General features: G+C 41.4%; 1 protein-coding gene across 4 annotated transcripts in view; it reads left to right on the forward strand.

The window, feature by feature from the left end:
• The window catches only part of ddx46 (DEAD (Asp-Glu-Ala-Asp) box polypeptide 46), a 70,958-nt gene that overhangs the window by 21,752 nt on the left and 32,111 nt on the right, over positions 1-17,095 (forward strand). For all 4 annotated transcript variants that reach the window (XM_072590668.1, XM_072590667.1, XM_072590669.1 and 1 more), the window contains 4 exons: positions 4,369-4,534; positions 14,340-14,488; positions 16,002-16,115; positions 16,221-16,386. In XM_072590668.1, the coding sequence (XP_072446769.1) occupies positions 4,369-4,534; positions 14,340-14,488; positions 16,002-16,115; positions 16,221-16,386 (595 nt within the window). The remainder of the gene's footprint in view (positions 1-4,368; positions 4,535-14,339; positions 14,489-16,001; positions 16,116-16,220; positions 16,387-17,095) is intronic.

Below are 17,095 nucleotides of genomic sequence, written 5' to 3' on the forward strand. Positions count from 1 at the left end.
ATAGCCCTAAGTGCTTTATAGCCAATGAAGTACTCCTGAGTGTAGAGAAAAGTGAAAACCAGGTTACATTCAGTAAGGCACCCTAAAACACCAATGAATGATTGACCAGTTAATCAGCCTATCATTTAAAAAGAAACCAAAATACTGCAGATACTGGATACCTGCAATAAAGAAGGAATGCTGAAGGCACTTAGCAGGTTTGGCAACATCTGGTGGACTGAAACAGTTAACGCTCCAAGTGCAGTATGGCTCTTTTTCCCAGCTTGCGTAAAGGTGAAGTCCCTCATCTCTGGAAACCTTCTCATAAATCTTTTCTTGGGTACCCACAATTGGATACAACCTTCCAGTTGGAGGCAAATCAATGCCTTCGAAAGGTTCATCCTAATTTATTTGCTTGCATCGTGGATAAAGAGGGAATGGGATGAATTTCAATTATGATGTCTTTTCCCTTCTGAAGCCCAAAACAGCAAAGTATTGTTTGACTCAGCCCTTTCCATTTTCATTCCCGGCTATTATTGAGGTGGGCCAAAGTGCATCAATCAAACCCTGATTTTTGGATTATGAGTTTGTAAAAATGAAGTCAAGTGTAGGGGAATTGCTTTGCTACTTCATCCATATATACAAGCACTCTGGAAATGAAGAAAGACAGGAGAGGAGCTCGGTTATATTCACAAGTTTTGGTAAATCCACAGCTCTTAAAAATCAGTTCATGTGACTTTCAACTTTCCAGTGGTCAATGTCCAATCAGTTTCCTTGGTGATTCTGGATTAGTGGTGCTGGAAGAGCACAGCAGTTCAGGCAGCATCCAAGATGCCTGCCTTGAAGAAGTTTTCTTCCTCTCTAAACAAGGATTTCGAAGCTACTTGGATGCTGCCTGAACTGCTGTGCTCTTCCACACCACTAATCCAGAATCTGGCTTCCAGCATCTGCAGTCATTGAATTTACCTAGTTTCCTTGGTGAGCTGAACCTGCTAGATTTCCTTCTTGCAGATAAAATCTAGGCTACTTTCTGGCCTTAAGCTTAAATATAGAAGATATGTTTCGACTGAGCTTGGTTTCCTTCTCTTCCTCTGAGGTCAAGCAACAATTGAGTTAGAATCTCAGAATCATAGGCATTATTAATAATCCTACTCATAAATGTTACTGCACATCTCTGGAGCAAGTGGGACATGAACCTGGTCCACCTGGCTCTGCTGTGGACACTGCCAATACTTAAACAATTCAACAAGCTTGGATTGGTGATGGAACCATGGCAAGCATTTCACTTGCTGTGGACACAGCCTAATGGGCCAGTTAGAAGGTCATTAAGCTGACAATATAGCTTTACCTCATCACCAGAGTTTTCATTACAAAGCAAAGAGTTAATTATTAAAAGCATTGTAACTTGTTTTAATTCGCACATGGGTTGTAGACGTTGGTGTTTGGCTCCTAGTTGCCCTTAAGAAGGTGGAGATGAGCAGCCTTTTTGAACTGCTGTAGTTTATTTGGTGTAGATATATCCAGAATGCCATTAGGGAGTTGCAGGAATTTGACCCTGTGGCACTGAAGGAGCAATGATATTTTTAAAATTCTACTTGGAGGGATAATAGTGTTCCTGTGTATCTGCTGTCCTTGTCCATCTAGGTGGCAATGGTCATGGAACTTTCAACATGCTGCTTAAGGAGCCTTGGTGAATTTCTGCAGTGTGCCTTGTTGACGGTACACACTGCTGCTACTAAACTTCTGTGGTGGAGCGACTGGATTTTATTTGCAGATGTGCTGCCAATGAAGTGACCTGCTTTGACCCTGATAGTGTCAAGTTTCTTGAAAATTGTTGGAGCTACACTCATCTTGGAAAATTTAATTTTAAACGTAGAGTTTTGAATGCTTTCCTTTGTCCGAGTTGTAATGAGCCAATTGCTTCCAGCCAAGTCCATTAACAGCTTTAGTTGGATATCTATACAATGCAGGGGGTTCAGAAACTTCTAGAAATGAGATCATGTAATCAACATCAGCCATTTTATAAATCTAGCAAGGATTAGATTAGATTAGATTACTTACAGTGTGGAAACAGGCCTTTGGCCCAACCAAGTCCACACCGACCCGCCGAAGCGCAACCCACCCAGACCCATTCCCCTACATTTACCCCTTCACCTAACACTACGGGCAATTTAGCATGGCCAATTCACCTAACCTGCACATTTTTTTGGATTGTGGGAGGAAACCGGAGCACCCGGAGGAAACCCACGCAGACACGGGGAGAATGTGCAAACTCCACACAGAGAGTTGCCTGAGGCGGGAATTGAACCCAGGTCTCTGGAGCTGTAAGGCAGCAGTGCTAACCACTAAAGGAAGAGTTTCAGCAGTGAAAAATGGGAAAAATTAGAGTTTTGCTTGGGATTTCTCTTCACACTCTCAAGCCATGATGTTTGTGTAATAAAGTCAAGAATCCCTTATGCCTGTTAATGTTTAGATGTTCCTAATCAGTTCTTAACACACCTCTGGGACAGGAGGGACTCAAACCAGAGTTTGTTTGCTCAGAGCTCCGACTGCATCACAGAAGCCCCTGTTCGTGGTTGATGATGATGTTGTTAAAAATACACAGGTGACAGCTGTTATTTTGTTAACAATTGACAAGGGCCCTATTGGGAAATTTGTGGCACACTAGTAGTGTCCCTGTCTCTGAGCAAGGAGGCGCATGTTCAAATCCTACCTGCTGCAGTTGTGTATAATAACATCTCTAACATGTTAATTAGAAAATATTCTTGAGAGAGCCCTGTTTGTGCTGTTGTGGCACAGTGACAGTGTCCCCACCTCTAAGCCAGGAGGACTGGATCAAGCTCCACCTGCTGTGGAGATGAGACATCCCTAAACTACCTTTAGAAAATATCTTAAAAGCAAAAGTATAGGATCCTGAATACTTTAACAACTGTTGCTTGTTAACTTTATTCGATTAATTTAATTTAGTTGGTATTCAAAAGGCTATAACAGAAGAAAACTTGGGCATTGTTAGAAATTAGGAAATCTATGATCCTGCATCTTGCAAATAAACTATCCAACAAAGAAAGGATCTTGTTCAGTATTTTAACGTCTGTTTTTAATCATACCAGTTTCTGAATGTGCCCCTATCATCATTGTTGATTTATATCGACAATACTTTCAGGTGATCCGCGCTCCTCTTTCAAAGGAAAGTTATTTGCATCAAAATGTTAACTTTATATTTCTCTCCAGATGCTGCCAAACCTGTTTTCCATCAGTTTGTCTTTATTTTATTCATTTTGTGGAATGTGGGCATTGCTAACTGGCCAGCGTTTATTGCCCATCCCTAGTTGCCCTTGAGAATGTGGTGGTGAGCTACTTTCTTGAACCACTGCAGTCCACCTGCTGTAGGTTGACCCACAATGCCATTAGGGAGGGAATTCCAGATTTTGACCCAATGACAGTAAAAGAACAGTGATATATTTCCATGTCAGGATGGTGAGTGTCTTGAAAGGGAACTTGAAGATGGTGGCAATCCCATATATCTGCTGCCCTTGTCCATCGAGATGGAAGTAGTCGTAGTTTTGGATCTTGTAGATAGAACACACTGCTGCTACTGTCAGTGGTGGAGGGAGTAGACGTAGGGCCAATTAAGTGGGCTGTTTTGTCCTGGATGATGTCCAGCTTCTTGAGTGTTGTTGGAACTGCACCCATCCATGCAAGTGGAGAATATTCCATCGCACTCCTTTTTTGTGCCTTGGAGATGGTGGACAAGCTTTAGGGAGTCAAGAGGTGAGTTACTCGTTGCAGTATGCCAAGCCTCTGACCTGCTCTTGCTGCCACTGTATTTATGTGGCGAGTCCAATTGAGTTTCTGGTCAGTGGTAATACCCAGGATGTTACCATTGACAGCACTACTGAATTTGAAGGCGCTGTGGTTATTTTGTCCCTTATTTGAGATGGGCATTGCCTGGCATTGGTGTGGTGTAAATATTACTTGCCAGTTGTCAGCCCAAACCTGGATATTGTCCAGATTTTGTTGCATTTGAACTGCTTCACTATCTGAGGAGTCGCGAATGGTGCTGAACATTGTGTAGTCATTAGTGGGCATCCCTATTTCTGACCATATGATGGAGGGAATCTTTCGATCTTTACATTTGCATTAGTATGCAAATGTTGTATAAATATGAATGTTTAGAACATTTAGAGTCCAATAGGTAATGCCCTCCATTACCACCCTTTTTTCATTTTTCGCTTTCATTTTCAGAAATGCAATTATTCATGTTGTTAGTGCTAACTGGTTAGTTAGTTAGCTGACTCTATACTGACAGAGAAAAGGCTAATGGAGAAGTTTTGCTGTCATATTAAAATTAATTAACTTTAATTATCAAAATGTCATCAATCCTAATAGAATTTTGAGCAAAGTAAATTGGAAGAGGAAATGAGAAAACGGAAAGAACGTGTTGAAAAATGGAGAGAAGAACAGCGCAAAAAGGTCGTTGAAAATATTGGTGAAATAAAGAGAGAACTTGAAGAGATGAAACAGGGCAAAAAATGGAGTCTTGAGGATGATGATGGTAAAATTTTTAATACAGTTTTTGTATTGTTTCCAATGAATTACTTCGAATTGCAATGATATTGTCACATAGTCAACATTTTAAACACAGCAGCATCTTTGAAGGATTTTGGATGCTGGGACATTGCATAAATTTCAGGATGAAATAGACAAATTTGCTAACTAGTAGTGTGTTGAGGGCTTATGGAGAGTGGGCAGGAAAGTGGAGTTGAGGCTGTGATAATATCAGCCATGGCCGTACCAAACAGCAGAGCAGACTTGAGGGGCTGAATTGTCTACTGCTGCTTCTAATTCTTCTGTTCTTACATTGACTGATTTGGTAGTATTGGTTGGGGGACACCTCTTGGCCAAGGCATTGAGCACACTCCCAAATCTTGTTAATGCCAGAAATCATTTTGTGTCCAAATAGCCTAAGCCCTTGATTGAACATTTATTTGGAAAATATTTACAGGTTTATTGGTTAATTATTTTGGATGAGAGGAGGACAGAAAAAAGGCAGAAAGGAAATGGAATCATTGGATAAATATGATGTTGTTTATTTGCTCATGGAATGTGAGCTTCGCTGACTAGGCCAGCATTTATTGCCCATACCCAACTGCCTTTAAGAAGGTTGTGGTGAACTGCCTCCTTAAACTGCTGCAGTGGATGGTTTGAATTATTTGCCCAAGTCAACCAGTCCAAGTTGACATCTATCTTCCCTTTCAACTTCCATGTATTAGGTCCTGCAGCCTTACTGAGATTGCCAGGAAAGAAAACCACAGACATCTCTGTCTGCTGGGGTTTTTAGTTTCCTGTTAAATTTGAGAATGTCTGTGTTTGCAGGGTAATTAGAATATCTAGAACATGCATTGTTGCATGCATGTTCAGCTGCTTGTGCCTAACACAGGATAGAAATTGTCAAAAAGTAGTTACATCAATCCAAGTTGCTTTAGATTATATTGGAACAAGGACTGGTGAGGGATGGTCAACATGACTTTGCGTGTGGGCAATCATGTCTCACTAACTTAATTGAGTTTTTGAAGAAGTAACGAGGAAGATTGATGAGGGCAGAGCAATGGATGTGATCTGCATGGACTTCGGTAAGACATTCAACAAGGTTCCTCATGGTAGACTGGTTAGTAAGGTTAGATCACATGGAATACAGGGAGAACTAGCCATTTGGGTACAGAACTGGCTCAAAGGTAGAATACAAAGGGTGGTAGTGGAGGGCTGCTTTCAGACTGGATGCCTGCGACCAGTGATGTGCCACAATCAGTGCTCGATCCACTGCTTTTTGTTATTTATATAAATGATTTGGATGTGAACAGAGGTATGGTTAGTAAGTTTGCAGATGACGCCAAAATTGGAGGTGTAGTGGACAGCAAAGCAGGTTACCATAGAAATCAATGCGATCTTGATCAGATGGGCCAATGGGCTGAGGAGTGGCAGACGGAGTTTAATTTAGATAAATGTGAGGTGCTGCATTTTGGAAAGGCAAATCAGGGCAGGAATTGTACACTTAATGAGAAAGTCTGGGGGAATGTTGCTAAACAAAGAGACCTTCAAAGTTTGGGAGAAGATTTGTAGCTCGGGTGCTCATTGTTGTGGTTCTGTTCACCGAGCTGGGAATTTGTGTTGCAAACATTTCGTCCCCTATCTAGGTGACACCCTCAGTGCTTGGGAGCCTCCTGTGAAGCGCTTCTGTGATGTTTCCTCCGGCATTTATAGTGGCTTGTCTCTGCCGCTTCTGGTTGTCAGTTCCAGCTGTCCACTGTTGTCCGCTGCAGTGGCTGGTATATTGGGTCCAAGTCGATGTGTTTGTTGATAGAATCTGTGGATGAGTGCCTTTAGGAATTCCCTGGCTGTTCTCTGTTTGGCTTGCCCTATAATAGTAGTGTTGTCCCAGTCGAATTCATGTTGCTTGTCATCTGCGTGTGTGGCTACTAAGGATAGCTGGTCGTGTCGTTTCGTGGCTAGTTGGTGTTCATGGATGTGGATCGTTAGCTGTCTTCCTGTTTGTCCTATGTAGTGTTTCGTGCAGTCCTTGCATGGGATTTTGTACACTACATCGGTTTTGCTCAGGCTGGGTATCAGGTCCTTCGTCCTGGTGAGTTGTTGTCTGAGAGTGGCTGTTCGTTTGTGTGCTGTTATGAGTCTTAGTGGTCGCAGTAGTCTGGCTGTCAGTTCGGAAATGCTCCTGATGTATGGTAGTGTGGCTAGTCCTTTTGGTTGCGGCATGTCCTCGTTCCGTTGTCTTTCCCTTAGGCATCTGTTGATGAAATTGCGGGGGTATCCGTTTTTGGCGAATACGTTGTATAGGTGTTCTTCTTCCTCTTTTTACAGTTCTGGTGTACTGCAGTGTGTTGTGGCCCTTTTGAATAGCGTCTTGATGCAACTTCGTTTGTGTGTGTTGGGGTGGTTGCTTTCATAGTTCAGGACTTGGTCTGTGTGTGTGGCTTTCCTGTATACCTTTGTGCTGAATTCTCCGTTCGGTGTTCTCTGTACCATCACATCTAGGAATGGGAGTTGGTTGTCCTTTTCTTCCTCTCTAGTGAATCGGATTCCTGTGAGTGTGGCGCTGATTATCCGGTGTGTTCTCTATTTCTGTGTTTTTAATGATTACAAAGGTATCATCTACATATCTGACCCAGAATTTGGGTTGAATTTGCGGTAAGACTGTTTGTTCTAACCTTTGCATACTGCTTCTGCTATGAGTCCAGAGATCGGTGAGCCCATGGGTGTTCCGTTGATTTGTTCGTATATCTGGTTGTTGAATGTGAAGTGTGTTGTGAGGCACAGGTCCAGTAGTTTAAGTATGCCGTCTTTGTTGATAGGTTCAACGTCCTATTGTCTGTTCTGTATGTCCAGCAGGTTGGCTATTGTTTCTCTGGTTAGGGTTTTGTCGATAGAGGTGAACAGTGCCGTTACATCGAATGAGACCATGGTTTCTTCCTCGTCTATGTGTATATTTCTGATGATGTTCAAGAATTCCTGTTGATTGTATAGATTGTCTGGATCCGCTGATCAGGTGTTTCAGTTTCTGCTGTAGTGCTTTAGCCAGTTTGTGTGGCTCACCAATCTCAAATAGAGAACAGCCAGGGAATTCCTAAAGGCATGGCACTCATCCACAGATTCTATCAACAAACACATCGACCAGGACCCAATATACCCGCCACTGCAGTGGACAGCTGGAACTGACAACCGGAAGCGGCAGAGACAAGCCACTATAAATGCCGGAGGAAACATCACAGAAGCGCTTCACAGGAGGCTCCCAAGCACTGAGGATGTCACCTAGACAGGGGACGAAACGTTTGCAACACAAATTCCCAGCTCTGCGAACAGAACCACAACAAAGAGACCTTGGAGTGCAGGTTCATAGTTCCATGAAAGTGGAGTCGCAGGTGGATAGGATAGTAAAGAAGCATTTCATATGTTTTCCTTTATTGGACAGAGCATTGAGAATAGTAGTTAGGACGTTATGTCGCAGCTTACAGGACATTGGTTAGGCCACTTTTGGAATATTGTGTGCAATTCTGGTCTCCCAGCTATAGGAAGGATGATGTAAGACTTGAAAGGGTTAGAAAAGATTTACAAGGTTATTGCCAGGATTTGAAGGTTTGAGCTATAGGGAGAAGTTGAATCGGGTGGGGCTGTTTTCCCAGGAGCGTCATAGGCTGAGGGGTGACCTTGTAGAGGTTTATGAAATCATGAGGGGCATGGATATGGTAAATAGACAAGGTCTCTTTCCTGGGAGAGGGGAGTCCCAAAACTAGAGGGCATAGGTTTAAGATGAGAGCAGAAAGATTTCAAAGGGACCTAAGGGGCAACCTTTTCACGTAGAGCGTAGTGGTGTGGAATGAGCTGCAAAGGAAGAGGTTGGAGGCTGGTACAATTACAACATTTAATGGCATCGGGGGGATAGATGACTAGGAAGGGCTTAGAGGGAAATGGGCCAAGTGCTGGCATATGGGATGAGATTTATTTAGGATATCTGGTTGATATGGGCTCATTGGACCGAAGGTTCTCTTTTTGTGCTGTACATCCCTATGACTCTATGACTGTATTTGTATTTGGAATGAACGTTTTGCACTCAGCAATTATTTGATTTACTGTTCAATCAGAATGCATGTCATTTGCTCTGTAATATTCCAAACAGGTCCAGTGCTCTGGTTTTAATTTTGATATCAAAGTCACAACCAGTTTCAAAAAGCATGGCAGCATAATATAATACTGCAAATTTTCCATTCTTAAGCTTTCCGTTGAGACCCGAAACAGAATTCAACATGGATAAGCATAAGGTTTTATAGTCTCGTAGGAGATAAGGAGGTCATGTATATAATTTGGAAAAAAAAAGTGGAATCTAAGAATTGAAATACATAAATCAAAAAGTATCTATTGTAGTTAAAAAGGCAAGCTGAACCATAGTTTCATTTTTAGATTGATAGAATTAAAAAGTAGAGGTGTTGCGCTGAATTTACATTGAATCTTGAAGGACGTTTTGGAGTGTTCTCTGCAATTCTGGTGTCATATTTGGAAAGGATATGCAGGCACTGGAGCAGATTCAAAAACTGTTTCCAAGAATATTAACCAAACCAGCAGGTTCACATGTTGTAAAGGATGAGCAAGCGACTGAAAGGACTCCTCCAGGGATCATCTTTGATTTGTCGTAGAGTCATAGCGATGTACAGTATGGAAACAGACCCTTCGGTCCAACTCGTCCATGCCAACCAGATGTCCCAACCCAATCTAGTCTCACTTGCCAGCATCTAGCCCATATCCCTCCAAACCCTTCCTATTCATATACCCATCCAGATGCCTTTTAAATGTTGGAATTGTGCGAGCCTCCACTAGCTTATTCTACTCGTACCACCCTCTGTGTGAAAATGTTGCCCCTTAGATCTCTTTTATATCTTTCCCCTCTCATCCTAAACCTATGCCCTCTGGTTCTGGACTTCCCCACCCCAGAGAAAAGACTTTGTCTATTTACCCTATCCATGATTTTATAAACCCCTATAAGGTCATCCCTCAGCCTCCAATGCTCTGGGAAAACAGTCCTAGCCAATTGAACCTCTCCCTAGAGCTCAAATCCTCCAACCTTAGCAACATCCTTATAAATCGTTTCTGAACCCTTTCAAGTTTCACAACATCTTTCCAATGGGAGGGAGACCACAAGTGCATGCAATATTCCAACAGTGCTCTAACCAATGTCCTGTACAGCCACAACATGACCTCCCAACTCCTGACCAATAAGGAAAGCATACCAAACGCCGCCTTCACTATCCTGTCAATCTACTACTCCACTTTCAAGGAGCTATGAACATGCACTCTGAGATCTCTTTGTTCAGCAACGCTCCCTAGGACCTTACCGTTAAGTGCATAAGTCCTACTAAGATTTGCTTTCCCAAGCACCTCATATTTATGTAAATTAAACTCTATCTGGCACTTCTCAGCCCATTGGCCCATCTGATCAAGACCCTGTTGTAATCTGAGGTAACCTCCTTCGCTGCCCACTACATCTCCAATTTTTGGTGTCATCTGCAAACTTACTAAGTATACCTCATGCTCACATCCAACTCATTTATGTAAATGATGAAAGGTTGTGGATCCAGCACTGATCCTTGTGGCACTCTCCTGGGAATATCCACCCTCAGTACAGCTGTAATGCTATCCCTTATCGAAAACACCACTCCCCTCTCCTCTCTTTCCTCCCTTCCTATCCTTCCTGTAGCATTTGTATCCTGGAACTGCCAGTCCTATCCATCCCTGAGCCATGTTTCTGTAATTGCTATGATATGCCAGTCCCATGTTCCTAACCGTGCTCTGAGTTCCCTGTTAGTCCTCTTACATTGAAATAAATGCAGTTTAATTTATCAGTCCTACCTTGTTCTCTGCTTTACCCCTGCCTGTCATGACTGTTTGACTCACTTCTTTTATCACCTGCACCAGTCTCAGATTGATCTCTTTCCTCACCATCTCCCTGGGTCCTGCCTCCCACATTAACAGTTTAAATCCTCCTGAGCAGCTCCAGCATACTTCCTGCCAGTATATTAGTTCCCTTCCAATTCAGGTGCAATCCGTCCTTTTTTACAGGTCACGTCTACCCCAGAAGAAATGCCAATGATCCAAAAATGTGAACCCTTCTCCCATACACCAGCTCCTCAGCCATGCATTCATCTGCTCTATTCTCCTATTTCTGCCCTCACTAGCTCGTAGCACTGAGAGTAATCCAGATATTACTACTCTCGAAAACCTCCTTTTTAAATTCTTGCCTTACTCTCTGCAATCTCCCTTTAGAATCTCAATCTTTTCCCTTCCTATGTCATTGGTTCCATTGTGTACAGTGGCCTCCTGCTGGCCCGTCTCCCCCTTGAGAACATTCTGCACCATCTCTGAGACATCCTTGATCCTGGCACCAGGGAAGCAACACACCATTTTGATTTTTTGCTGCTGGCCACAGAAAGTTCTGTCTGTACCTCGGACTTGAGAGTCCGCTCTCACAATCAAATGCTTGGAACCCGATGTACCTCTCATTACGTCGGAGCCAGTTTCAATACCAGAAACTTGGCTGTTCGTGCTACATTCCCCTGAGAATCCATTACCCCCTACATTTTCCCAAACAGCATACCTGCTTGAAATGGGGATAGCCACAGAACACTCCTGCACTAGGTGCCTCGCTCTCTTACCTTTCCTGGAGTTAACCTCTCTATGTGACTGTATCTGAGATCTTCCCCCTACTTTCTATAACTGCCATCCACCACATCCCTCTGCTCTTGTGAATTCCTCATTGCCTCTAACTGTCTCTCCAACTGATCCATTTGATCTGATAGCATTCACAAGCAATGGCATTTATTGCAGATATAATCCTTAGTAACACGTAAACTCTCCCTCAACTCCCACATTCGACAAGAAGAGCATATCACTCTACTAAGGGCCATTTTTGCTTCTTTCCCAGAAAATAGCACTATCTTGATTCCTCTCCAAAAGGGACATAGCTCAGTAAAACACATAATCAAGAAAGAACCCACTCTGCTCACTACTACAGACTTACTTTAATCCCCACTTAAGATATTCACTTATCTGTTTCTGTGCTGTGACCTCTTCCAAACAGGTCCTCCAAGATCAAATATGGAGTTCACTATTTTTTAATTTTCCCAGACACAGTTTTCGATGTCCAGTGATACATTAATTCATCAGCAAAGGCAGTAACTGCTAACCCGGTCAGTTAGCAATGTGGGTATCTTTCTCTCTCTCTGCACTGACCTCACCATTTGGGGAAAGATATAAAAGAGACCTAAGGGGCAATATTTTCACGCAGAGGGTGGTACGTGTATGGAATGAGCTGCCAGAGGAAGTGGTGGAGGCTGATACAATTGCAACATTTAAAAGGCATTTGGATGGGTATATGAATAGGAAAAGTTTGGAGGGATCTGGGCCGGGTGCTGGCAGGTGGGACTAAATTGGGTTGGGATATCTGGTCTGTTTCCCTACTGTACATCTGTATGACTCTGTGTGCTCCCTTTTAACAGTGCTGTTGTTTTGACTTTTTTTTTCTTCATAGTTCCAAAACAATGCAACAGCATATAAAACAGTCATTGCTGCTCCTGGAATTCGAGGAAATCCCTCCAACACCTAAAATACCTCCAAAAAGGAACAGCTGTTACAGCCAGAAATTTTCCCCGTCCTGACTTATGCCATGATTTTTATTGAAGGGCAAGGGGACAGGCTCCAAGTTCACCTCCATAAGGGCAGAGTTTAAGCCCTGCATTGTTGGCATTACTCTGAAGCACACATTAGCCTTGCAGCTAACCCGATAACCCAATGGAGATTTTAAAGACTAAAGCAGATTTTAAACAATCACATGGCAGGATAGTAATTCCATTTTTGGGAATGTGCAATACAAAAGGCCAGTTGTATAAGAGAGCCCCCAAGAAATCAAGTATTGTCCCCATTTAATTTCCACATATTAAGTTCTACTGCCTCACCTAAATTGCCAGAAGAGGAAACCACAGGCATCTGTCTGCTGAGGTGTATAGTTTCCTGTTAAATTTGGGAATGTCTGTGAAGAAATTTCTTTTCACAAATTGTTGAGGATGTGTAATTTATCACCATTGAAAGTACTTGCCAAGAAATAGTGTAGGTACATTTAAGGTGTGAGAGATAAACAATTATGGGAGGAGGAAATAGAGAGTTATGTAAATAATTGATGAAGCATATGAGCAAGTACACGTGGAGTATTGACATGAGGTTAGGCTAAATATCCTGTTTCTCTGCTTGTAGATGCTATGTAAAATTGTTGACACTTGAATTGTTGCGCCTCATGATCAAAAATGACTTGTTCAAAGCAGAATTTTGATGGGCTCGGTTGGATTTGAATCCACCTACAAGGGCACAAATGGAATATTGATCGGCACTGTCTAATTTTGATGGCTTTGTCTTGTTTCTGATATCCATAATTAATTTTTTTTCTAACGGTTCAGTGTAGTAGAGCCCTACAATACAGAAGAGGCCCTTTGGCCCATAGAGTCTGCACTGACATTTAAAAAAAACATTACATACCTAGACCAATGGCACTTTCTGCCTTTTGGCCCACAACCTTGAATGTTATGACATTTCAAGTGCTCATCCAAGTACTTTTTTAAAGATTGTGTGGTTTCTTGTCCCAACTATCCTCTCAGGCAATGCATTGCAGATTTTCACCACCCTCTGGGTGAAAAGAATTTTTTTTCAAATCCCCTCTAAACCTCCTGCCTTCAGCTTAAAGTTATGTACCCTTGTTTACTTATCCTTCAATTGAGGGGAACAGTCCTGTCCACCCTTTCCATGCCTCTCACAATCTTTTACATCTCTCTCTCTCTCTCTCTTGGCTCTGTCTCCATTTATCTGGTAATTAGGACATCCAAAATATGCACTGTTGCATGCTTCAATCTGCTTGTGTTAACTCAAGACAGAAATTGTTCAAAAGTAGTTACCTCAATCCAAGTTGAAGTACCATTTGCACCCCCCCCCGCCACCCCCAACCTTTGTATTCAGCATATATGTTGTGTTTTCTTAGTTACTAGCATTTCTGATGATGAGTCCCTTGTCTCAAAACTTTAACTCTACTTTCTTCCCAAAGATGTTGGTAGACCTGCTGATTTTCACTGACAATTTCTGTTTTGTTGCCTCTGAGCTTCCTATTGTTTTGCCATTCATTCATTGAGTATTCCCTTATCTTGTCGTCTCTTCCAAAATGCATTATACCTCATTTTTCAGGGTTCAATTCCATATGCCCATCTGACCAACCTGCCTGTATCCTCCTGCAACCTAAGGTCAACTTCTTCATTATGTTCCCTTGCCTCTCAGATGTTCCTCTGTGCCTCCAGCCAATGCTCCCTTTCCAAGACTTGGCAGTCATGTTGCTTGGACAGGTGGCACTCGTACAGATGTGGTTATCCACACTGCCAGAAGAATTTAGAAATTTCTGTATGCAGCAGATCATACAAAACTCTCTGGCTTGAGCTCCCCTGACATCTTCAGTTAAATTTAAAGAATCTTATTCCTATTTTTAAAAAGATTGTCCTTGTACAAGGTTATCATAATGGCCATGACTATACTTTTATATCAATCTTAACCTTAATCTGAAAACAAATTACAGTAGGTATTCAGAAAATAGTTATTTCTTAGCAACCAATGAAGTTACAGTTTTCTTGCGAAGTCACATTTTTTCGCTCACTTGAAGTTCCTCCCCTGTTAGTTCCGCTGAGTCTGAATCCCAGGGTAGGCCTTGACTTAATCGCTTGCCTAAAATTCCTCTCCCACTGACTAGATTTTCATTTTTATTTGGACAGATGATGAAGATGAAATCATAGAGGGTGAAAGGAAAGAAGAAGGAGATGATGACAATGAAGAATTGGATCCATTAGATGCTTATATGGAAGATATAAAGGAAGAAGTGAAGAAGTTTAACATGGGAAGCGTGAAAGGAGGAAGTGAAAAGGTAAAGTTACTCTCCTAGAAATTATCTCATTGGAATCCCTTATCTCAGGTGAATTCCTTGCCTTGCTATTAGTAGTGCTGGTTCAAACTACAGCACTCAATAACTGAGCCAGATTCTTGACAGTAGGAAGTGCTTGCTTTTTAGATGAATTTTAATTTTGCCCATATCCTATTAGGTGTTTTTTATGTCTGGAATGCCACATGAGGTATGTCATTGGAAACTTGGTTCTACCTCTCGTGGAGATCCTAAAACAGCTTAAATACCTTTCTAGTTTCAGTTGTATATTGATATAGATTGGATAGAGTCCAGAATAATGTCAGATATCGACAGGGTAACCCTCCTGAATATTGAATGATAAGCCAAGTTGATAATTGCTTTTGTTGGGTAAAAAGGAAAAAAAACCCTTTTATTCTTAAAAGATGTTAATATTTTCATTCCATATAGTAACTGCAGTGAAGATAGAAATGGTGTTGAGTACAATTATGACCATCATAGATACATTTTAAGGATGTAGGTTTGCTCGCTGAGCTGGAAGGTTCATTTCCAGACGTTTTGTTACCCTACTAGGTAGCATTTTCAGTGGACCTCAGGCCAAGTAATGCTGAAAATTCCTGCTTTCTATTTAAATGTTTCGGTTTCTTCGGGTTGGTGATGTCATGTCCTGTGGTGAATATGAAGTCCATCATCCCCTGAGAAAAGGAACAGGAAGGGACTTCACCACAGGAAATAACGTCACCACAGGTAATGACATCACCAACCCAAAGAAAACGAAACATATAAAGAGAAAGCAGGAATTTTCAGCATTGCTTCGCCTGATGCCCACTGAAGATATTACTCAGGGTAACAAAATGTCTGGGAATGAACCTTCCAGCTCAGCGAGCAAACCTACATCCAAAACCTCAACCTGAACAACAAATCTTCTCAAAACTGGCTAATACATTTTAAGCTACAGTGGAGCCTTGATTATCTGCATTTGTTCATCTTCAAGAATTTTTGTCAGGACCAGCAGGGCCCAGGTTTTGTTTTAAATATTTCAGTGTGCAATCAGTTCATTTTGTATGTTTGGAACTTGGACTCAGGTAATTAAGCAGCTATCTAAAGGCATAGTACCTGATAGATTATATCTTCTGTGCAGCTCAGCTTTTTGAAATTAATGCAGTCATGTCAAGTCAAGTAGATCAGTGGGATTGAGGTTTTTGTTTTTAGAAGAATATCTAATTTTGACCTTGTAAAATACTTAACTGATCCACTTAAATTATCTAGAGTAAAAACTCATTGCCTAAAACTGTTATGGAAGAGGATCTCAGATGTCCATAAGCAGTCCATTCCACTTTGTCCCAATGAGATGTATTGGAAGCTATATTGTTTATGAAAGTTATTAATGTTTTATGTTCACACGAGTCAGTTAGTTAAGTTGATGATTCCATCTTTTGTTATAAGCTTCCCTCCTTCAGACTTTCTAGCTCTATTTATGCCTCACACTTGCAATAACATAATGTTTTTATGTTTCCAGAAATCAGGTGCTACTGTAATGAAAGTTATGACTGTGGTAACGACTAAAAAGCCACATTCTGATATGGAGAAAAAGAAAGGAGAGCTGATGGAGAATGATCAGGATGCAATGGAGGTAATGACAAAGGCATTTCAGATTATTTTGTATTTGTAATTTAAAATATATTTCAAGATTCTCCACTGAGTCTGTAAATCTAATCTTTTATTTTAAACTGAATAGTATTCCTCGGAGGAGGAAGAAGTTGATCTTCAGACTGCACTGACAGGGTATCAGACAAAACAGAGGAAGCTGCTGGAACCTGTGGATCATGGGAAAATAGAATATGAGCCATTCCGAAAGAACTTTTATGTTGAAGTTCCTGAACTGGCAAAAATGACTGCTGAAGGTTTGTATTTACAATGCTAACAGGTAGCATTACAACTGAGATGAATCTTAATGCTATATTTTTTCAGTCTGTGTTTCTTTAGAATATAATGATGAATGATGATAATTTGGCAAAGGGGTTTAACTGCAACACAACACCCAGCTACTAATCTTTTAGGTTTATATCAGCATTTGTATTCTAAATGTGGGTGAGGGAATTTGTAGTCAAAATTTATGGCTCATACAATTCATAATGAGCATTATGTTTGCATAATCTTGACTAAACCATCCAGCTTGGAAATTCCATTTCACCTGTTGACTACAGTGGTTCTTACTTAAAGAATTGATGAGCAAGGTTCATAAATGGTTAACACAATCTGTTCTGGTGGTGTTGATAGAGCACTAAATGTTGGTCTGGATACTGATGAACTTTTCTTTGACTGGATGTGCTGTTAGTTCAGTGTTAGAAAAACGAGAGTCAAAATTGTCACATTGGAAGTAAGCTAAGTGGTAAAATTGCTACAAGATCACTGTCCGACAACTGCATATCACAGAACTTTTAATTTCATGATGTCCTAAAGAACTATACAACCATAAACAAGTGTAGGGCATTTCACGCCTCAGCAGTTTGTGGAATGTTCTGATGAAAGGTAAAGGAGTGCACAATAACTCTGCTCCCACTATCCATAGATCACAGCAAAAATAAATACACTTTTTTCCAGTTGCCAAGG

This window comes from Chiloscyllium punctatum, chromosome 20, assembly GCF_047496795.1.
Source record: "Chiloscyllium punctatum isolate Juve2018m chromosome 20, sChiPun1.3, whole genome shotgun sequence".
NCBI classification, from domain to species: Eukaryota; Metazoa; Chordata; class Chondrichthyes; order Orectolobiformes; family Hemiscylliidae; genus Chiloscyllium; species Chiloscyllium punctatum.